General features: G+C 40.7%; 1 protein-coding gene across 41 annotated transcripts in view; it reads right to left on the reverse strand.

Moving 5' to 3' along the window:
• Positions 1-24358, reverse strand: part of TSNARE1 (t-SNARE domain containing 1) — a 540792-nt gene that overhangs the window by 239369 nt on the left and 277065 nt on the right. For 21 of the 41 annotated variants that reach the window (XM_065054558.1, XM_065054538.1, XM_065054557.1 and 18 more), the window contains one exon: positions 5797-5964. In XM_065054558.1, coding sequence (XP_064910630.1) covers positions 5797-5964 — 168 coding nt within the window. The remainder of the gene's footprint in view (positions 1-5796; positions 5965-24358) is intronic. The other 20 variants (XR_010470816.1, XM_065054562.1, XM_065054549.1 and 17 more) reach the window with 1 other exon arrangement.

Genomic DNA, 24358 nt, shown 5'->3' on the forward strand with positions numbered 1-24358 from the left:
TAATGAGTGAACAAGGAACATGTTTGAACTAACAAACACACTCTGACATACTCTGTGGGCATTTGTGGTTTTTTTTGTTTTATTTTTATTGTATTTCATTTTCTGTCTGCTTACAAATGCTTGACTGACAGGCATGGAGGCTGGCATCTATCACTTCTCTCCAAAACAGATAGGGAATGAACATCAACATTTCTCAACACCGACCCAAAGGGAACAATCTTGCCCAAAAATAAAAGCATTTCCCTCACACCTGTTGCCACAGCCTACCCAACTCTCCTCTGTTGCCAAGAGAAGCACCATCTAAAATGAAGCTCTGTTGATGTGTTTAGCTTTCTTCAGGATATCCTCAACTGATAATTAGAAACTGGATGGAGGTGTTCTCGCCAATTACTCATTTGACAATAGTTAGCAAATCATCACCAGACAGCACTGACTTTTATGCTCTGATGACCATGTATTACTAGAGAAAATTGTTCGCCCCCTTACATCAGCCAAGTTAATGCCTGAGTTCTGTATTAAATATGAAAAGAAAGAAATGGAATCCTACGGAAATATCCCAGGGAGCAGGGGGGATCCTTCTTGTTATTTGTTGTGCTTTCTGACCAAAACAAAGAAGGAACAGGCAAAACAACTTATTAGCCCTGCTCCCTCTGAGATGTAGGGTGATGCCTTCAGACTTGTTTTGTGGGTAAGTGACTTAAGATCAGTACAACTAGTGCCCAGGGCACAGAAAGAGTTGATGACAGAGTTGACACTTGAACTTATTTCTCCAAATGCTTTCTTAGCACCCTTCTACTGGGGGACAGGAGTTGGACTTGATGATCCTTGTTGGTCCCTTCCAACTCAGGACATTCTATGATTCTATGACTCTCTGTTGTTGCACAGGCATCTGCACCTGATGGTCTCCAGTTTGCAATGTCAGTCCAGTCAGTAGCAATTAATCATTAAACTGTTTTTCACCTAGACTTGCCTTGCATTTGTTTGGTCTGAATGACTGACTTCCTGACTGCTAAGTATCATAGAATAGTTTGGGTTGGAAGGGACGTTCAAAGCTCATCCAGCGCCACCCCTGCCATGAGCATGGACATCTTCACCCAGCTCAGGTTGCTCAGAGCCCCGTCCAGCCTGGTCTGGGATGTTTCCAGGGATGGGGTATCTACCACCTCTCTGGGCAATCTGGGCCAGTGTTTTACCACTCTCACTGTAAAAAATTTCTTCCTCATGTCTAACCTGAATCTGCCCTTTTTTAGTTTAAGACCCTTACCTCATGTCCTGCTAAAAATTCTGGCCACATTTAGCCCCTTTTAATTTGCTAAATGCCAATTATCTGTACAAACTGACTGGCATCTGTTGGTTTTCAGGGCTGAGAGATGATGTGGTTATTCCTGGTAGTGTCAGGTTTGGTAGCTGACAAAATGGGAAACCACTTACCTCCATGGACTGAGCTCTTATTGCTGCTGCTCCTCATGTGGGGATGGAGAGAAATAGTGCTATTCCCCACTCTTTGTCATAGGAGAATTCCCACTGCTGTATTAGAAGCCCAGGAAGCACAGGAGTGGGATGAGAGTTTGCTATAAAAAAGGAAAGAAGGTTACGGAGGAGGTGGGACAACCTGGTGGTGCATCCAAGGAAATAGTGATGAGGTCTGGGAGAAGTTCATCTCATCTTCGTTTCTCATTAGCTATTGGGAAGCTGTCTGCATGAGGAGGATCATTGGAGGCTTTCTAAATCAATATGGCATTTAGCATCTTTTTTATAGGTCCTTCCAGTCACCAGATGAAATTCTGAAGTTCCCCATTCAATGTTTACCCATTTCCTCTCCAAGTTTCATCTCTTTCCATTTTTCACGTGGCCACAGGTGCCAATGAAAGGCACACAACAGTAAATTATATATATTTGCTATGACAGGGCTTGTGCCAGCACTGAGCACTGACAATGCACATAACAGTTCAGCTCATGTACTTCTGATGGCACATTTTACAGTGCTATATATAAAGTTGTTATGGCATCTATTATTCACTGCCAATACAGTTCAAGTTAAAATAGGTTTTATATAACAGTTCAAAGTAATATTTTAAGAAATAACACTTGTGTCAAGGCTGCTGTGTCCTACCAGATTTTGACATTTCCAAGCAATAAAGATCTTTATCCAAAATGTAAGGTTTTGGCGAGACATCTCCCTTGCAGACTTCTCTATTTTTAATCTGCAAGCAATAGCAAAAGAAGCACATTTAAATAAAGTGAACAGCCAGCTGAACTTTTGACATGGCTGTTATCTTTCTAGGTGGAAACTGTGAATGCTGAAAAGTGCCTCAAGGGATGTTCATGACAGAGAACAAAGTCCCATTAACCTGAACCTTTGAAGAGATTCTGGAGATGTGGAAAACACACAAGTGGGAAAGAGTCATTGGAACGTTAAAGAGATATCTATTATGGGCACAATTTTATATCTGTTTTTCAGGACACAAGATGGGAAGAGAATTTATTTCCTCATTTCTTTAGCAATGAAAAAAGTTTTATACCTGTTCTTGCAAAAAGGGCAAATTCAACGTCTCCTAAGAAAAAAATAAAAAGGTCCATTACTGGTAACAGCACAATGAGCTTCTCCAAAGTTCTGTGCTAATCAGTGTGGCCCACAAGACATGATGTTCCAGATCTATATGTTTCTGGTGCTAAAAATGCAGAAACGAAAAAATCCCAGCAAGACCAATCTACTTGCATAAGATATGTTTTGCACAGATCTGTTCGTCATTCTGGTCCCCAAAGAGCAAAGAATAACAAATGTTATATATCAGTTTGGCAATAAATTTAGTTAATTAGCTGTGCTTGACAATTAGGAATAAAGTTTCCTTTTAACCTTATTGGTTGCTTACTGGTTTTGAAAACATATTGGAAAAAAGTTGGAAAGGTGACTGTGAGCTCAGTGAGTCCCTTCTCTGTATACCCACAACTTCTAATGAAATCAGGGAAGATTTAATGTGTAAAACGAATCCTTTCACAAGAAATATGTTCATGTGTGTCAACAAACAGAAAAACAAAACTCAGTGAAAATGATTTAAAAGCACCATCTGCTTATTCAAACACAGCTGGGGAGAGGTACGACGCAGTCCAAAAATCCATTTCATTTTCATTGTATTTCTTTCAAAAGAGACGTTAAATAAAATACTATTGGTCCTAAATGTTTTTCTCCAGATGAGCAATGTTTAAGCTACATTTGAAATAATGCTTGTGGAATGCAATCTTCTGTATGGGATGAATATGGATATGAAATTTTTTACAATGAGGGTGATGAGATCCTGGCCCAGGTTGCCCAGGGAGGTGGTGGATGCCCCATCCCTGGAAACATCCCAGGACAGGCTGAACGGGGCTCTGAGCAACCTGAAATGGGTAAAGATGGGTTGGATGAGCTTTGAAGGTATCTTCCAACCCAAACTATTCTGTGATTCTGTGACAGAGATAGGGAAAAATAGGTAAAAAGAAAGCATGCACATTCTTCTAAAACAGAAGGCTGAACAACATTAACTGCATAGTTCTTATAAGTTATTCAGAGATAAATTCGTATCAGGAAGAAAGGTACACAGGATCTACAAAAGTTTATATATATGCAACCTGTACAATATATGAATGTTGCATTTATTTGGAAGTTATGTAGGGCTAGGACTGGATTCCCTTAACTCTCCCTAACATCCCCACCATGGTCATGTGGTTCAGTGCTGCCCCATGCAGAGTCAGCTTGTGGCACAGGCATGGAATTGAACCAGGAAAATAAGGCCAATGGGATGAAGGCCAATGGTACCTGGGGGGGATTAGAAGGGGGTGGTCAGTAGGTCAGAGAGGTTCTCCTGCCCCTCTGCTCTGCCCTGGTGAGACCACACCTGGAATATTGTGTCCAGTTGTGGCCCCTCAGTTCCAGAAGGACAGGGAACTGCTGGAGAGAGTCCAGCACAAGGCAACAAAGATGCTGAAGGGAGTGGAGCATCTCCCGTGTGAGGAAAGGCTGAGGGAGCTGGGTCTCTTGAGCTTGAAGAGGAGACTGAGGGGTGACCTTATTAATGTTTACAGATATCTAAAGAGTGAGTGTCAGGAGGATGGAGCCAGGCTCTTCTCGGTGACAACCAACGATAGGACAAGAGGCAATGGGTTCAAACTGGAACACAAGAGGTTCCACTTACATCTGAAAAGAAACTTCTTCACAGTGAGGGTGCCAGAGCCTGGAACAGGCTGCCCAGGGAGGTTGTGGAGTCTCCTTCTCTGCCGACATTCAAACCTGCCTGGACACCTTCCTGTGTAACCTCATTTGGGTGTTCCTGCTCTGGCGGGGGGATTGGACTGGATGAGCTTTTGAGGTCTCTTCCAATCCCTGACGCTCTGTAATTCTGTGATCTTTCTGAGGTGACTTCTTGGGGTTTGTCATTCTCCATTGCCTAATGGGCAAATACTGTTTTGTTTTGTTTTGTTTTGTTTTCCTCAGGAGGACAGAGTGCAACATAAAAGCAGAATGAAAAAGGCAATGACCATGATTTGAACAAAAGGATGACAACAATATCCTTTGTGTCCACAACACCATTTCAGAAAGACCTTTGCATCCACCTTCCTTGAACATCGAAATGCAGGAACATCCCAAAAAATGCAACAAATTTTCTTGCGACAAAGTTCCCTAGAGTTTGACCCAGTGGATGCAAAAAAGATTCCTCAAGTATGAAAGGACGATTCATGGACAAGGATACTCAGTGTGAGAATATTCTTTAACAATTTCATCCCTACTAATGCACACAAGTCCACAAAGCTCAATCATCTCTGCCCAGCAAACCATGACAGAAATTAGACATACACTAACCTTGACCCAACTCCTATAAAACTATCAGAATTTCTTACTTACAGTGTTGAATCATATGTAGCGATCACTGCTTGCAAACAGAGGTCAATGCCTCAAAGCATCAGCCCACAGCAGGAACGTTTGTCCCCTTTTTGCCCTGTTAACTCAATCATGATTCCTGCTATGCTGCAACCAAAATCTATTCTGATAAAATTAGCTCAATCCAATTAAGGGACAAAGTATAGTCCCTAATTAAATGTTCTGATTATTCTGAAGCCCTCTCTTTTTGGTTCATCTTGAGTTTAGGCCTATAAAAGCATACAAATTAGAAACATTTAACATGATCTGGCTTTACTCATTTATTGTTTAACTTGAGTAACAGGAGTTTCCCAAAAGTATAAAAAGAGAAGCATAAAAAGAAAAATGCTCTTTTTGTTCCCTTTTTTCATATTTCCTTTATAGCATTTCTTAAAAAAAAATGGGAATAAAAATAGTATGTCTTCTTTTAATAACATTAAGAAAAGCCAAATACTTTGATAAAGAAAAAATATTGAATTATTTGAAAAATTAACAAGTTATTTCCTTTTTTTCTACCTATTATACTCTCTAACGCTGAAGCCGAATATTTTCGATCTGTGACAACTTCCAGTTTCAACTCTGCATCCAGACAGCAAGTTGTTTTGCTGCAAAACCAAGTTTGATTAAACTACCTCACTATTCTGACCCACTGAAAAAATCTCAAAGAAACAGACATTAAGCCTTGAACATTAATTATTTTTCGTTGTTTTCATTACATATCATATGGATTTCTACTTCTTTCTGCCACTGATTTCCATTTTTAGAAACACATGATAATCTCTGCCATGATGCTGTGCAGGCAGCCATATAAATCAGCATTTCCTTCATCACGTTGAGCAAAGGGCAACACAAGGAATCTGCACTTCAAGCTCTTGAGACTATGACGGGAGAAGATGACTAACCTCAATTTGCTGAATGGCCTCTTCCCGTTGACGGATGACTTCCAGATCCTTCTCCGTGATTTCCGACAGCAAGGCTTGATCCTGGTTCTGGTTCTGCCACGTGTCATCTCCCCCGTTAAAGATCTTCTCATTATCAGGTACGTCAGAGAAGGGGGTCCTAGGGCTCTGCTGTGATGGGAGAATGGAAAGCAAGCAAGGAAGTGTCAGTTTTGTCCGGTTTTACACAGTTTTCTTTTGGGAAAAGAAAATAGTAATATAATAGATTGCATAAACAGTGGTGGAAAGGTGAAGGGGAGAAGAGTAAGGACACACATCAAGTCTTGAAGGAAGTATTAGGACCTGGAGCCAGGTCTTCTGAGCAAAATTTGAGCCCCAGCAACCAGCTTCAATTTACCAACAGTTCTGACAGAGCAAAACATTTACACGCATCTGAAAAAAAGACACATTTACCTAGTTGATTTTCCTGCACATTCTTCTGGAATTAGATACTTTCTCAGGCAGACGTAAAGCTTATGCATTTGTCTTGAAGACTTTATGATCCGACTTGTAACATTTAACATAAAAAAGGCTATTATCTTGTCTATTTATGAAATAAACTAAATACAGATGAAAAAAGGGAAAAACATTATAGTAACGTGACCGCTTAATCATCAGTTTGAGCCACTCACAGTTTCATGGTATTCACGCTGTCAAGCTGGCTCGATTTTGCTGATACATCAGATATCATTTTATAGGTAGCTGGATGTTCATCCTGCCTTTGGGAGCTGTGATTATATTCAGATCCAGACTGAAAGAGTTTGGTCATGATCCAGCTGCATCTACACTGCAGGTAGGGGAAGAGGTTTAACAAGGTCTTCTTTTCATCCCAGCCTAAAGAGATGTTAGGTTCAGTCTAGACTGGACTCAGGGAATGAACTGATATGAGGTTGGTATGGAGAATCTGAAGGCTGAGCTCAAGTCCTAAGCTAATAAACACTCCAGTTTTACAACTATTTCACTTCTACCAATGCACACGATCCTTTAAACTGGCCTTGAGCTGAACTTTGACACCTCATCAGTAGTTACAATGGAAAAGCAATCCGAGTGCTTCTGACGCTCTGAAGCTGGAAGAAGAAACGGCAGTTGCTACAGCACGTTCTTGACCTGGATGTTCCCAAAGTCCCTGAAAGCTACAGGAGAACACAAGCCCAAAAATTCAGGGCGATGTTCAGTTCTGTGAATCCCGGCTTATCTGAAACACAAACACTGGGGCTTTTTAATGAGTTGTGCCTGAGAAATTAAGGCCTATGGATAAGTTTTCAAATATATGAAATGCAGTGAATTCCCACAAGGTGAAGAGGAAGGAAGGCCATCGATCAGCTTGTTGGACAGGCATGGAAGGACTGGAAGAACTGGGAGGACTGGACTGGAAGTTCTGTGGAAATGATGCCAAATCACCACGACAAGAAGCCTAACCAAGCATGTATGAGGGGGGCAGGGGAATAAGAAATAAAAATAAATAAAAAGGTGACTTACAATGTGTTTTACTTCTTGTTTTCTTAGAGACCTGCCTTGGAGGAACTGTGAGGGAGGCATGGAATGGGTAATATTTAACTCTAATAGTCATGTTTAGAAACACTAGCTGGCTCGATTTTGAACTCTTTGACTCTTTTCTAATTATTTAAAAAGTGCATACTTTCTTCATTTAGAAACTAAAGAACACTGGCAGTTGCCTAACTCTAGACTTTGCCTAACAAAAGTGATTCATTATTATTACTGTCATTATCCAGTTGCAGGCAAAAACCAATTTTACAGTGTGATGAAGGAAGTGGGGTGATGGAAGAAGTAGAGGTATTCAGAAAAATCAGCAGTAAACAGCCAACCACCTTTCAAAAATGTAAATAGAAGATATAAACCTTTGACATTAATGTCTTTGTTTCACCTTCTGCTTCCCTGGGGTCTGTTATCTGTAGAGAATGCGTGTGTTACAGGAAGGAAATAATCATTAAATATTAGGTTAAAAATCTATTTAAACTTTAAAAGACACATTTTAATAGGATTAAAATACTCTGGGGGTGTTTTATTCACTAATTATTACGTGCCTTGGACACTAACTTATCTGGTAGAGTGTTTCACTGCCAAAAGCATATATTAATGGACTCAACCAAAAAAATTCTTGGGGTATTCTAATGCTTCACTTACAGTGACAGATGTGCCCTCTCATCTTCACCAGGGATTGCCCTCTGAAGACGCAGGAAAACAGTGATTGAATGAAATTCTTGTACTATGGTCAAGGCAAGGATGCTGTGCCATGGACCTAAACGCATGTGAATGGACACTTAAAGTCATGCTTTGCTATGAAGATATGTGTTTCAGTGGAATATAACAAATTTGCAAGTTATTGAATGTTTTCTGTTCTGATGTGGGAGCACAAGATTAACAGGAGAGCCAGCAACACAGCCACCAACTCATCAAATTCTATTAGTCAACGTAATACCACAGCTGTATCACAAATATGCTTGATCTTGGTCCGTGTCAACTCTATTAGTCATCCCCAATTGTTGGTCCTGATATCTGTAAACAACACCCCCCCAAAGAAAGATGCAATGCAAGTGATGTTGCTCAGTCATCTCTTACAAAAGCCGGCTATTCATGTATTTAAATAGATAATGGTCTAGACACAGATGTTTTTTCTCTAAACAAAGTAGTGGCTTAAGTTAATTTCAGAGCTGCTGAAGGCAATTATGTGTGTTTGTATCCCTAACATCTTTTGAGAAAATCCAACTATGGCTGCTGAATGAGTGAGTAAATAAGGAAATAACATGATGCAGGGGGCCTGAAATTTCCTTCCAGACATAAAAATGGCTCCATAGTAATTTTGAATATAGTCACAATGACCTGTTACCAGGATACGTATAATGGCTGGCTGTGTTAACAAATTAAAAGTGATTTTGTGCTTGTTGATAGTACAAATCTCCTAATTTCCGTGATTTTGTGATTAAATCCTAGATTCAAAAGTGTGAAGACATCTAATAACTTTTAATACTTCTGACTGAGCTTGGTTTATCAGTGGTCTTCATTCCCTTTTGAGTTGTGCTCATTGCCACGTTCAACAGCAAGGAAAGATAGAACAGAGGGCACTCAATGAGCCTCCACAGATAGAGTTCCTTTTGCCAATACACTACAAGGGGCCATAACTCCCTATGCAGGCATTTCCACATTAAACTTGATTTAGTGCCAAATTTTATACCCTGTGAATCTCTGCATAATTTTCTCTTGGATTTCCTTTCATAAATTGTTAATTGGATGTGCTTGAAGTTGTTCTTTTGTTGAAATTTGCCTCTGGCAGATTTTTGTTGAGATATATCTATAAACCAAACTCTGCCTATGAAAAAACAAATGATAGGAGAGGAACAGTTGAGGATATCTGATATGCTCAGTAGTTCTTTTAAAACTAAATTCTGAGGACTGAGGGTCATGCTATGCTGTTATTCATCATATCTGAAAAATTATGCTCAGGCACAATATTTTTTTCTGTTGGATAAAATCTTTTCACTGGGATAAAATCATTGCTGCTTACGACTACATTTTTTTATCAGATTTACTCTACCAATGGGGAGATGCTCTATGCAGCTGCTGACAGAGAAAAAGGGAAAAAAAAATCTAAAAAGGTTTTATCTGGATGGTGATAACTTCTGCCAGTATCTGTACGTTATCAGCAGTAAAATCTTTGCGTCAGAGGCTGCACGGCTGAGACTTTTCCAAAAATGACCCCCTCCCAGCCCTGAGCATCCCTCCCCAGTTGTGTATTGGAAGGGTCAGAGGAGAACCATTAACACACACATTTTTTTCTTCTTGTACACAGCAATATAATGAATTTCATAACCTACGTCACATAAAATCACCAAGCAAGGGACTGAAATGACCTTTCCTCTAGTACCCATATGGTCTTCATTCTGCCCAGAAGCAGAAATCTAACATGAACCCCACCTAATATAACATCACAAACAACTTCACGGTTTATCTAGAGAGTTAGGGAATCTCCTGTTGGAGAGAGATGTGTGCTGGTACCATCTCAGTCCTGCAGCTCCCTTTTACACCTCTAACTTTAACAAGGCCATTTCTGATTGCTCATTATAAGATTGTTCCCTTATCAGAAATAAAGGATGCAAAATGTTGACCAGAGATGGATGAGCAATGGCTCTTACTGCCAATGAAACATTTAGCGATTTCAAAGGAAAATTTAAGATTTATCAGAGCTGGATTTATAAGCTTCATCCACCAGATGAATAACATACGACAGGGACAGGAGGTTGAAGGACTGAGGAAGACATTCACACACTTTTACCTTCAACTCTGCGTGAAAGGCAGTTGATTGGACTAGATGATCTTTTGAGGTCCCTTCCAATCCCTAACACTCTGTGATTCTGTGAAGAGGAGACTTAATTGAGCTCAGTGCTTGAAATTAGGCAACATGAACCCATTTCTACACCATCTCCATCCACTCCAGCTTCAACTAGGAGTTGTGTCCCGGAAAGCAGGGTTTAATTTCTGACTGTGTATGAAGACATGGGAAGAGTATATGAATGGAGTATTTTAGGACCACTGTGACACAGCTGTTGGTACCATGAAGATGGGTGTCCTAACTGAACTGAAAATCTAATTCTCGAGAATAAGAAGGAACACAAGTCAACTTTTTCTGACTACTCCTCCATTCATATGCACATTTCAAGGAGCTGGAGCTGTTCTTATCACCACCTAGTTGCAAGACACTCGAGACCAAAAGCCATATCCCTTATTCTAGATCATACTGCAAGGTCTCAAAGTCAGTCTGGCTCTATTACACAGAACAATTTCTCTTAGCTCAAAACCAGCCCACACCAGAAAATAATCTGCTTTTGAAATGCACAGCGCAGCTCACAAAAGCACTGGTTACCTCCAAGTTGGTATGAGCATGGGTAAAAGAAGTCTCAATCACATAAGCTAATTTTGCCCTACGTTGTCCCAAGGAAATAATTCGCAACCATGAAAATAGACTATTTTAGAGGTCTTACATGACCAAGGTAGTAAACCAAGGAAGGGTGCTCGCTCTTCTCTAATCTCATGAAGCCTCCTGAACCTCTAGCAGGGATATGGCCGGTAATCAACACACCTCCTGCAAACTATCACATCTCCTTGGGTAACATTTTGGCTCCAGCTTTCATACAAAATGCAAATGCAGAGATATTTATCTCTTGTTTTATAGTATGTATAGACACATAAACAGCCAGGCTACACTTTACGAGGATTTCCTATTCTCACTAGCATCCAGGCTTAGAGATTCACATTTTATTGCATGTAGAATAATGAGGCTGGAATGTCTGCATTAAAGATCAATAAAATACTTTGTATGGAGGGCCACTGTGCAGAATGCCACTGTATGACTCTGCCCGACACATTTTTAACAGCACGTTGGCACTGAAAGCTGTCCGAGACAAAAATGGCACAAATCTGTCCGTTTGGCCTGCCTATCTACAATGTACAGCTACGTTAAGAAGACAGATAAATCGGATTAGATGATTTTTTTCTCAAACCATCCTTCCAAAACAACTAACCTTGCAGACTCGATGAGATTTAGAACTGTATCTCGCCAAGCAAAAGCCCAAAGCAATTACAGGTAGAAAGGCCTCAGGCAGGCACAGAACAAGCAGCCTGGGACTTCTAAATCTTTTAGAGGAGTGAAATAGTGATATTACAACTTTGCATTATCTTTTGCACAGCAGATCGCAGCAGCGATTGGAAATCTGAGCTCTGTTATCGCACCAGAGGAGCTTCTCACAACAACGGGGGAAGAAACACAATCTCAATTTAACCATCGCTTGCTCTTCCCATTCACTCAAACATGTACACACTTAAAACTAGTGCAACAAGGACAACTTTTAAGGGGGGTTATTTTCAATCTTTCTTGTGTGTATCACTAGCACATGCAAATACAGAAATGCATTCAGCATTTTCTTCAAGTTATGTAAATGTGATTACTCTGCACCAATGTAGCATGAGAAAAAAAACAGTATGGGAAAATCAACATAAAGGAAGGGTTGAAGTGCATTTTTATTTAAATTAACTAGAATCTCTCATGTGTTTCTGTCTTCACTCTTGATCAAATTGTTTACTTTTGAATGATGTGAGCTTGCAATTGGGCAAGAAAATCACCATTTCTACCAGTTTCCTGCTATGGAATCTGCAAGAAATTACTAGTTTTAGGGAAAAAATATGTAATAGCAGAAACTATTTTGCTAGTTCACCTTTCAGCATTTATAAATTTAATCATTTAAGTCTCTGCAGTCATGAAGACTAAGAAAATCCATTTAGTTTCCTGGAACTAGAAGAGACTTAGTAACAGTGCACTGAGTTCATACCTCCTACTGTTTTCTTCTTCTTTATTTTTCCTTCAAGACTTTATTACTTCGCCAAATTCATTCGGAGCAATCGTGACCTCATCACCTAGGGCTGCTCTAGTTCAGAGTCGATCTTACTGTACTCAGGGTAAGAGAATTAAATGATACATCTATGGTAGATGAAGAAAAAGAAAATAAGCCAGGGGCCTGAGGTTTAGCTCTCTGATAACCAATGTGCTTTTAACAAGCACAGCATATTTTCACCCCAAGGTGAAGACCAAATTTAAGAGGAATGACGTTCCTACAGGGTTTAGGTGGTGGGCCTGACAATGATATTTTGGAGATCATCAGCTTCTAGGGTGAAATTCAGTTGATTGTGAGGACTACATTTTGTTATGTATTGTCGCAGAATCACAGAATGTTAGGGATTGGAAGGGACCTCGAAAGATCATCTAGTCCAAATCCCCTGCAAAATTCTTAGAGGTGCCCCATAAGAGAAGGAAGTGGTAGTTTGTTCTGTTCCTATTTCCAGTCCTTCTCCTTTTTCTTTTCTCAAGGTTTGGAAACTTTATCTTCCATGCAAATAGATGGTCCCACAGGGATGTGAGTGAAACAAAACAGCCACAGTGAAGGGCGGTATAAATTTCCTCTCTCTATCATCTAGCATCCTTTTCTTTTCAAACCCACCATTGAATGACTTAAATCTGATCACACATGTCTAAACTCATCCTTCTCAAAGCCACCGCCAGCTTCGAGTGGCATCTCTCCACATGCAAAGCAAGTGGATAAACCCTCCTTTATCACAAAGGACAGCACTCGCTGGTATTTTCACAGCATCGCATCACATTCCTAAAGCTGTTCCAAAAAGCCTTTTTTTCCTAGCTGTGTGAATTATATTCTTGTATTTCTCCGTCTCTGCATGGCCCTGCTGCTGGCACGGTGTTTTGGCTGGTGCTGCTGGCTGGGAGCTGCACTGTACAGCATCCCTGGGTCCTGATGTGAAGCAGAAAACTCCCCTGCTCACAGCTCCATCATCAAACATCTGAAGCACCCGGTTTTTGTGCAAATGGACCAAGCTTGCAAGAGCTCACAGACACATCAAGGCTGTCTAGAAAAAGGACCATGCTCTTTGTGCCTTTTGACGTGTGTGTCGCACAGCTGGGTCCTGCTGGAGAGTCAGAGAAGAAGGAGAATGAGTTGTTGGCTCACTCATTAACACCCATGTAATTAAACAAACAAACAAACAAAAAAAAAAAATAGGGAAAAGTGTTTTTTTCCTGGGTTCACACAGAAGCAAGAGCCAAATTCATCTTGATATCTCACAGCAGAGACAAACCCTTGCATGGGCACAGTGACACTCCATAGCATGGAGCAGTGAAAAAGTAGGAAGATGTTGGAATATGTCGACTGCTTTTGTGCTACATGGAAAACATGAAAACGGGCAGATCTTAGGAGCTGCTACGTAGAAAGCAGCATTTGAATTTGCACATTAGTGGCAAAACCAGAGTAAATTTTTATGCCATGTACATTGGAGAAGAGTCACTCCTGTTAATCCTCATCTACTTCTCAGGGTTTTTTTAAGCGCTCAAACACTTTTTTTCAGAAACATGGTTGACTCCCACAAGCTCTTTGGCATTAATCTTCTAATCTCTCTTAGTGACTGGCCTTTGGCTGGGTTTCAGTGGACCGCTCAGTGTCCAAGCAAATGTGCACAGACTCGTATTAAGAACATTGTCATTTACTGATTGCTCTACAAAACAATGGCCCATTTAGAAACCTCAGTACTGTCTGTGTTCACAACACTTCAGCCAATGCCCAAAAGCTTGATCCCAAATTAGGACAAAAATCAGAGGCAGCTTTTCACCAGCTATTCAGAGGAGCTTCGCTGGGCCTTTGTCAGGGTGGATGGTCAATTGATGGGGATGGGAATGGAGAGACAAGGCAAGAGTCCTGCCTCTTTGTGAGAACGGGGTCCAACTTTATGGGAGAGAAGGAGAAAATGAGGTCTGATCTTGGAGCAGAAGAATCCGGGCTAGACATGAGGAAGAAATTTTTTACAATGAGAGGGGTAAAATACTGCCAAAAGTTGCCCAAAGAGGTGGTGGATGAACCATCCATGGAGACATTCCAGGCCAGGCTGGACAGGGCTCTGAGCAATCTGAGCTGGTGAAGATGTCCCTGCTCATGGCAGGGGTGGCACTGGATGAGCTTTGAAGGTCCATTCCAACCCAAACTATTCTATGACTCCATGAAGGGGACGACACCTGTTCACCCCATCACAGCTACCGGCACCACTCATGGAACAGCCCCAGCTTGAATAATGCCAACATTGTACTGAGAAAACAGCAGAAAGCTGCAGCACAGAAATCACTATCATCCGTGCCCTGGGACAACAGCAATGACTCTGCAGGCAAACAGAACATATTTTCACCTACAGGCTTTTCTCAGCAGACTTGTATTACTCACTGGATTTCACCATAGGGCATCTAGACATAAATGGTCTGTCTTCTATCACAGAGGATGCTCAGCCCTTTGCTCCAGGTCATGGCATTTTTTTTTTTTTTTTTTGGCACTAACTCAGAACAAAATAAGGGGCTTATCACAGGCTGGTAAGCCGAAAACATAAACTCAAAGCTATTTACTTAAAATAATCAAGCAAAAGTGTCAAAGCCAGGCAGAGTCCATCTGAGTAATTAATTGTTGACTCCCATGTGGCATCTCCGCCTGAGAAAGCAACCTCTTGATAGAGAGAAAACTAAGTCATTGGGGTCTAGGGCAGGATTTTTCCCATCCAAAATAGCCACTCCAAGCAAGTGTGAAGGCAACAGCATGGCACAACATCAGCAGAGAGACCAAACAGGACAAAACCACAAGTTGGGAAAGTGTCTTTGACAGACCCTTCATATGTGCACAGGAGCGATGGGAGAAGAGGGAACAAAAGTTCCTCAGTGCCATGTAAACCTGCTTGTTTGTTTGTTTGTTTTTGTTTGGTTTTTGTTGTTGTTGTTGTTGTTGTTGGTCGGGTTTTTTAAAATTTACCTGTAAATTGGCTACAATAAAGCCTATTGATCCAAGTCTGATTGCAGGCAGCTGCTTGTTAGGAATTACACTAATACTATGCAAAGAACCTTAATTGTTTTTCTTCAGGACATTTTTGGTTTTAATTAAAATACAAACAAAGGTAATAAAAATGTTAAAAAGGATACAAAATGATGGACACCTGCAGTGAAATAAGACACATCAGCTGAATCAAAATGAAAATATTGAAACTCTAATTTGGGACTACCTAGCAGCACTGCTACACAACAGGCTGTCACAGATCAGCTACATGATCTGTGGTCAACCTCTGGTGAACCCATTTACAAGAGCTAGACAGCATGTAGAGGTCTCACCTTGGCTTCTTTTTTCAACAGGTTGGATGAAAACTTTCTGTCTCTAGGGAGATCTAATTAGACTGAGCTTTCTGATCAAAACTGACCAGAACTGAAGCTGTCATGAGCATCTCAAATAAAAGGAGATTTAGGAAAGCAAATACACAGTGAAGATGATGGGGGAATTAATCATTAACAAATATATTTTACATTACATTTTACCTTTACATCAACAAAGATATTTATCATAGAATCATAGAATCATTTCAGTTGGAAGAGACTCTCAGGATCATCAAGTCCAACCATAACCTAACTCTATCACTAAACCATGTCCCTAAGAACCTCGTCTAAATGCCTTTTAAACCCCTCCAGGGATGGTGACTCCACCACTGCCTTGGGCAGCCTGTTCCAACGCATGACAATCCTTTCCATGAAGATTTTTTTCCTAATATCCAATCTAAACGTCCCCTGGTGCAACTTGAGGCTATTTCCTCTCATCCTATCACTTGCTATTTGGGAGAAGAGACCAACACCCTCCATGCTACATGCTAATTATGTTGGCCTGCTTCCCAAGAGAAGTAGTGTTGAAGATTTGCCTGTTTTTTCCTAGGATCCTTTTTTTAGATTATTTAATGAAGGATAAATCCAGGCAAGTGATCCTGGCATGGAGCTTTTGTGCAAGTCCCTTATCCCACAACAATCATTATATATATGCAGGTGACCTTAAGAACAATTGGATTGACGTTTCTCCACTGATTTTGCTTGAGATGGACTAGGGAACAATCACAAACTCCATCCTGGCAGGAAAGCCACGAAAACAATCCCAGCACAGCTTGAGTGGGTTGTGTTTTCAGCCAGCTCAGCTGGATCTGGAAGAGCACATCTGTCTACGTGTATTATAGAGGTTCTGCTCCTCCTCTTGGGCCAAGAAAATAACCAAGGCCAGGAAAGCACAATCTTTATGGGCTTTTCCTTAAACTTATAAAATAAAATAGGGCTTTAGCAAGACCCAGCAGCTTTGTTCCAACGTTACTTGCTGGTTCTGTGTGTTGCAATCAAGAATTGCTTAGGGGCCAAGTTCCTTGGTCTTTCTTAAGTGACACATCTGCTCGAGCTAACAAGGGGTGTGCTGAAAGTACAAAACAAAATTGGGTTTATTAACTCCCTAAGCTTCCTACCAATCTTTTTTTCCTTTTTTTTTTTTTTGTATTTTTCCCCTTCCCTTACCTCCAAACATAAGTTGTTCCAGCTCATGTGACGCAATCATCCAATTGTCAATGCTGGGAGGAAAGGAAGACACTTGGAAATAAGTATTTGATTCTAGTAGTTATATTCTTAAGTGTTTAACCATAGCACAGCATTGCATAGCAGAGCCTATTTGAATAGGGACTTTTGCAGTCAAAAGGTCTGTGATATTTGCTCCTAAAGAAATAGAGAACACATTTTCAATTAAATTAATGAAATGGTTGCTATCCCTCTAAGAGTGCTTCCTCTGAAGTCCAGAAACATCAGCGAGGACTTTCCCAGTGGCTGTTCCTCCTACCTGTCCTAAAACATCCACACAAGAGGGGATGAGTCTGGTTCTTTCCCCTGACCAGCGACAGTCCCTGTTGAACACCGTCTATTCTCCCAACCTGTAAATAACCTTAACAAAAATAGGTTTAACTGAAGCGAACTGAATGCTTGCCCTGATTTCTGTTTGCTGTGACAGCAAGGAGTGACACAGATCCGAGGACACTATTTTATTGGAAATATTTAACAACTAGTGCACCCTACTTGGAGGATGTGAGCTTTAGTCTCAAGAAAAATGAAGAGTGACAACTTGGATTTCAAGTCAAATGAAGTCAGGATACTTACTGGTTTAAAGGCAAACACAAGAACAGTGGCAAGAAAATTATATTCTTCCTCAAGAATAGTGATATAGTTATTACAGATATAGACAATGTCTCAATAAACTAAAGATATTAAGTAAATTTAGTGACAGAAGCTTATTTATGACCAAAAAGTGAAATAATGAAAATGGGAAACGTAAACATTGCCAAAGGGAACAAAATCTTATTTCTGAATTAGTTTATCTGGGGAGAATTACATGGGAAGAATTTGGTGGTTTGCTAATTTAACTCGTATGAGTTCTTTATACGGCAAGATGAAGTTGAATTTAACCTTCCAAACAGTGACAAGAAATAAGAAGTGCCAGCAAAGGAAAGCAGTGCAGACCAGCATTATTATTCTCATGTGTCCGTGCTGTCTCTGTGATATATGTTTGTAGAGATGTTAACCTTTCCTTAGCTCAAGCGTTCAGTCCCATACCGCACAATTAACATACAGGTTTGATTTGATGAAGGCTTTCATGAGATCTGAGAAGCTACCTAAAATGTTTGTAAAATAAAACATTCAGGAAAAGGATTAAGATTAAAAATTGCTGAAAGGTTTTCAGCTCAGTGCCTCCAGAACGTGACATGTAACAAAATTGTCCAAAATCTGTGCATTTTTGCAGTGATCACCAAGACAATGTCTTGACTGTGTCAGAGGCAGGAGAGGCCACAGATAAATATTCAGATAATTTCCGCCACACATTTTTATTGGACCATTATTGTTGTTTATTTTACTCATGTTTTAACTGTGCTATTGACTTTCCAAACCGATGGAGCATTAACCATTCACACAACTGTTCTTTATTAGCTTTAGCACTTAACCTACATGTTTCTTTCCTAACACGAGGTCATTCTGACTTCTATCGTTTAACTCACTGAATAATTCAAAACTGATCTTCATTTATTTTTTTCACCTTGAAAGTATTTATAGAGTCTAATCATGTCTCTATTGATACTTTCTTCTAGACTACTTAATTTAGCTCCCTCATTTTCTCATCTGATGTTTATAGACTATTCCTCATTATTTTACTTGCCCTGTTTGTATTCTTTTTTACTCTCTCTGTATATACCAACACCCTTCTCACAGAATCACAGAATCAACTGGGTTGGAAAAGACCTCAGAGATCATCAAGTCCAACCCTTGGTCCAACTTCAGTCCTTTGACTAGATCATGGCACTAAGTGCCATGTCCAATCTCAGTTTATAAAAACCTCCAGGGATGGTGAGTCCAGCAGCTCCCTGGGCAGCCATTCCAGTGCCTGGCCACTCTCTCTGCAAAGAATTGTTTTCTAATCTCCAGCCTAAATTTCCCCTGGTAGAGTTTAAGCCCATGCCCCCTTGTACTATTGCTAACTGCCTGGGAGAAGAGACCAATCCCCACCTGGCTAGAACTTCCCTTCAGGTAGTTCTAGAGAGTGATGAGGTCACCTCTAAGCCTCCTCTTCTCCAGACTAAACAAGCCCAGCTCCCTCAGCCTCTCCCCATAGGTCTTGTGTTCAAGTCCCTTCACCAGCCTTGTTACTCTTCTCTGGCCCCGCTCCAGCACTTCAATGTCTTTCCTGAACTGAGGGGCCCAGAACTGAACACAATACTCCAGGTGTGTCCTCCCCAATGCAGAGTACAGGGGAAGGATCACTTCCCTTGTCCTGCTGACCACGCTATTTTTGATACAGCCATTAACTCCAAGACTTCACTTCTCGTGCCATAAAAATGAATTTCTGTTGGAAAGTTTCACCCAAACATGGGAAAAATATTGTCACATGTTAAAGTTTGCTCTGCAAACTGCTGTATGGGCATTTGGTTGGATGGTTGATTGGTTTCCTCTCAGTAATTTTCCTAACAACTCGACCTAGTCTCAAAGGGCTCAAATCTGGATACTTTCCACTCCTACAGTAATAAAGGAGAAATGAACTGATTCTGCAAGGCTAGAACATACTCACTGAATTAAAATCATATTTCACTCCCCAAAATAGAACTCTGGCTCCAAAACCAAGCTAGAATAGGATCCTCTCTGTGGAAAGACAACAACTTTCTGCTATTCCTGGATTACACTTCAAGCTTCTTAATGTCTTATGAAATAACTACTTATTCCTCAAAATGTTCCCTTTTTTTACATTTTTTTTTTTTGCAAATCAGGACCTACAGCCTCAGCAATGACCTGCTCCAGGTCATCCAGCACATATGTGCATGCAGTGGTACACATTATTTTCTAATATATAACATATTGTTCCTCCTTGAGTGTGTGGAGATGAGCTTTTTATCACATAACCTAAGACTCTGTCCTGAAAAAGAGGCTCCACACTAACACGTGTGTGCTCACATATGCAGGCACCCACCCACTGGCACCGTCCTCTCTCTCTGTCCAAGAAGCCATTAATATTCGGGGGACAAAGTGACTACAACAAACCACAGGAAGAGTATTTGCAGGGAATTTATTTCCCTCTTCCCCCTATCTACCCAAAACAGTAAAGAGGGCTTCTTCAAAGGGTAATTCAACCCAACAAACTTACACCCTTACTTATTTTTTTTCCTTTTCTCCACTTCCTAAGGAGCTATACATCATTAATAGAACCAAGGAGCTATACGCTATTATCAGTTACTTAGCGTTACATGCCAGTTTGTCCCATCAGACATCAAGTATTTCATTCAGTGCAGTGTGAGAAAGAGAGATAAATTAGGCAATGCTGATTCAGGACTGGAGGTACAGGCATGTTGGTGGGATCCCTCTTAACTAATTTGAGAGGTTTGCACAGTAGATATCTTTGTCTGAACTCATCAGCAAAATTGAACTGCCAGAAATCCACCTCATCGAGGTTTACATTATGATACTGGAAGTACTGACCTCCAAGATCCTTATTAAGACTCCCATTATATTCAGTGGTCAATAAAGTCAATGGAGATAAGAGCCCTATTCTCCAGATTAAAAAGATTGACAGCTACTTAACATGAGATTGTGTTGTAAACTGTAAAAGGAGCCTTGAATGTCAGTCTCAGAAGCAGAGAACCTGCACTGCACATGCCCAGGTATGGATGAGGGAGACTATGGAGAAAAATAACAAACTAAAAAGAGCAAGACAAAAAAATCCCATCAATATGCCCCCAGAAAATAAATATATATATATACACACATATATTTATATATCTCCATCCTACTTAGCTCAGATGACTACACTAAAATGTGTCTATTACTTTCAACTGACTGTAGAAAGAGTACTGTTGCCTTGAGAGGTCGAAATCTATACTGTGGAATAATTCACAGAGATTCGTTGGCCACGGCTTGAGTTCCCACTAGATTTATCGTGTACCAGATGCAGACAGCCAGGTAAGACAGATCTGGGGTTGTGCCCTAGAACCTGCCTGGACTCCCTCTTCATAGAGAAATCCTATTTTCCCCCACATGGCACATTTAAGAGTATAAAACACGTTTGTAATTATTCGGTCAGCGTAACCAAGAAAAGACAAAACCGCCACTGCTTTACCGATATGTAGTTTGTTTATCTCTGTTTCACACGGAATGACCTTCTATCTCACCACACGGAAGGCTGAACCATATGAAATGCTGAATTTCTTTTGACAAGTTTCCTAAAGCTGGTGAGATTTGGAGACAACCAGCATCTCCCCCACAGACCAGGTCCTTAATAGACTTAATAATACCATGAGGATATGAAGTGATCTAAGCCATGTATTCACACTGTGTGAGATCACACTGCATCACCAAACTTTGATAGATGCCTCTGCTATTTGCTCATCCTTAAGGAGCAATGACCCGAACATTAGCATGTCTAGTAAATTGTTCTAATGTGTGGTGAAAGGGGACTAATGGATACAGTAATTGATTGTTTGATGGATAGCTGGGGAGCCCTTGATTATGAGTTTTTGCTACGGTCCAAGACATTTTCATTCTCCAGTTAACCCAGAGCTGATTGCTCGCATGAATTATCTCCTTCTCTGCCTGCAAATATCATTCTCTTAATAAATATTTCATTAGAAACAAACCGGTGGTGGGGAGAGAGGGGAAACCAGATGCTCAGTGCTGTTTCTTTTGAAGACATTACAGAGTCTATGGAATAGACACAGAGAAGACAAGAATTATCTGCTTCTCCAGGATTTAGTGCTCAGAACAATGGAAGAAGGAGGCAGAAGTCTGAAGGTCAATTTAAATCAATCAGTGGAGGGCAGATATGGACCAAAAAGGGTGTACTGTGGTGGGGAAGCCACAGTTTTTAAGTTGACTTCCTCACAGATTCCACCTTCATCTCTCCCAAGATCCAGACTGAGCTTTCATGTTACACCAAGGAGCGACCCTGACCAAGAAGAAGAGTATCAGCAAGAAAACAAGAATTATAATTCCTGGGGTTTAGTTGCTGAGGATTGAATTTTGGTCCTAGTGAAGCTTATGGCAAATTTCTCAGGGATATCATAGAATAACAGAATCATTTTGGTTGGAAGAGACCCTTAAGATCATTGAGTCCAACCATAACCTGTAATAACTCATATTTGATTATTTATCTTTCCATGATGACTCCTCAAAAGTTATTTATTACCTCTGTTTAGCTTTATGATAGTTAACTATTCGAAACACCTATGCTGAGCCTGTTGGTTTCATATAATCTGGTTACTTTTTAGTATGACATAGAATTGTACTTTCCGAGTTTCGAAGTTTGCTACCCTTCTCTCCAAATAGGCAAACACTGTTCTCCTAAAGGACACTGTAGAAACCAGGCAAAAGCAGAATCAATGAAAAACAGACTCTATTTTGCCATTTGAACTCCCAATCTCTGATCAGCCCCGTTTTACATCCCTCCAAATTTTCAAATCTGAAGAAAGCCATATTTGCAGAGAACACTTTGGACCTCCACAGTTTCTATCAAGGAGAAGAACTCTATAAACTTGAGTCAGAAATATTTTGCTACAACACAGAAAGGAGCCACGACACAAGCTAATTCCAATTCACTTCAGTGTCACACACTTAATATGCTGAAAACTGCTGCAGTTTTAAAATTCTCTTTTATTGAAAAATTGCTGATGAGCAAAATACATAATGTTCCCTATTACTCTCCACCCTGTGTATATCCCCTGGGCATTGAGACACTCTTATCTTGTTTTCTTAGCTGTTCCTTGAGAATATGTGTATTGTTAGACTCACAATAGGTATCATTATGTCAATAGGCACAATTTAAACATTAATAGTATGCTTATGGGTAGAAATGTAACTGGTTGTATCACATGCTATAAAAGGGGTACACATGTTAAGGAAATAGCCTCAGTGATCTTTGCTCTTAATTCTTTGCCAAAACTGCTACAGAAGGGAATGATATGAGCAACAGAACGGGGAGAAGGAGAGATAGTGACAGAGGAAGAGAGACATGTAAACAAAAGGAGAGCTAGGACAAGCAAGAGTGAATGAAGAACATGGGAGATGCTCAGAAATGGGGGAGAGTGGGACAAAGAGGAAAGAAAGCACAGAAATTAACTGAAAGGAAGCCAGGGTAGATTCAGGATGCTTCCAAAATGCAAAGATCTCCCACTCATAGAATCACCGAATGGTTTGGGTTGGAAGGGACCTTCAAAACTCATCCAGTCCCACCCCTGCCATGAGCAGGGACATCTTCAACCAGCTCAGGTTGCTCAGAGCCCCGTCCAGCCTGGCCTGGGATGTCGACAGGGATGGTTCATCCACCACCTCACTGGGCAACCTGGGACACCACCCTCAGTGTCAAAAATTTATTTCCCATATCTGGCCTGAATCTCTCCTCCTTTAGTTTAAAACCATCATCCCTTGTCTATTGCGACAGGACTTGCTAAGAAGTTTGTCCCCATCTTTCTTATTGACCCCTTTTAAGCATTGAAAGGCTGCAATAAGGTCTCCCTGGAGCTTCTCTTCTCCAGCTGAACACCCCAACTCTCTCAGCCTGTCCTCCCAGCAGAGCCCTTTCAGCCTCAGGTCATTTCTGTGGCTCTTCTGGCCCCTCTTCAACAGGTCCATGTATGTCCTGTGCTGAGGACCCCAGAGCTGGACGCAGGACTCCAGGTGGGGTGTCAGCAAGGTAAGACACAGTCTTGGATAGAACCATCTGCAGATCTTCCTCACAGGGAATGACACTCTCTGTAATGCTGACATATTTCAGAAACAAGGGTGGGAGAAGGAAGGCAGAGAATCTTTCCAAAGTCAGTGTAGCCATTATGGAAGCCAATACATTACTGTTGTTGTTCCTTAGTTACCATAAGGAAGACAACAATTGGGGCATAACATTCGCAGTGGTTGAGCAACCAATCTCACTTATAGAGAGAAATTTCTGTTTTCTCCTGGAGAAGTGTTTGCCACTAATATCTGAAGATTAACCAACATCTTGCACACCTTCTGAAAAGGAAACTTTCTTGCCACAGGGGAGTAATAGAGATTTTTTTTAAAAGGGTAAAAGAAAATAATTGGAAAAAACTCTGTTTCCAGATAAATGCTAAGCTCTCTACTGACCTGAGATTAGACTGAGTGAGAAAATTGCTGGCAGTTAATGTTGGACATATATTTTCTATACCAAACTGTGGAACCTGACTGAGCCCATAATATCACTGCTTATTTTATCATAATCATCAGGCTGCACACTGACTTTCTCCAAGGAAAGTGCTCTACGACCCACTGACTCTGCCTGCTGAGAGAGGTGACACTTTCCATCATCAAAGGAGCATCGATCTGGCTCAGTGTTTTAAAGTCCCTTACGGGTTTATGTTAATATTACCTTTCTGCTGGAGTCTTTCTATTTGCTTCCACCACCCATGTTTTTACCCCTGCTGCTGCACAGTTCAAACACAGACATGCTAATATGCCAAGCTACATATCTAATCTATATTTTTTTCAGCTATTTTTGGGTCTCATTTGGCAAATGGGAGGGGATGAGACCAGTCTGATCATAACTAAGAGACAGCCCTTGAGGTATGTCCTGGGCCAGTCTCCCAAGGATGT

The sequence above is a fragment of the Columba livia genome, chromosome 2 (assembly GCF_036013475.1).
Source record: "Columba livia isolate bColLiv1 breed racing homer chromosome 2, bColLiv1.pat.W.v2, whole genome shotgun sequence".
Taxonomy (NCBI): domain Eukaryota; kingdom Metazoa; phylum Chordata; class Aves; order Columbiformes; family Columbidae; genus Columba; species Columba livia.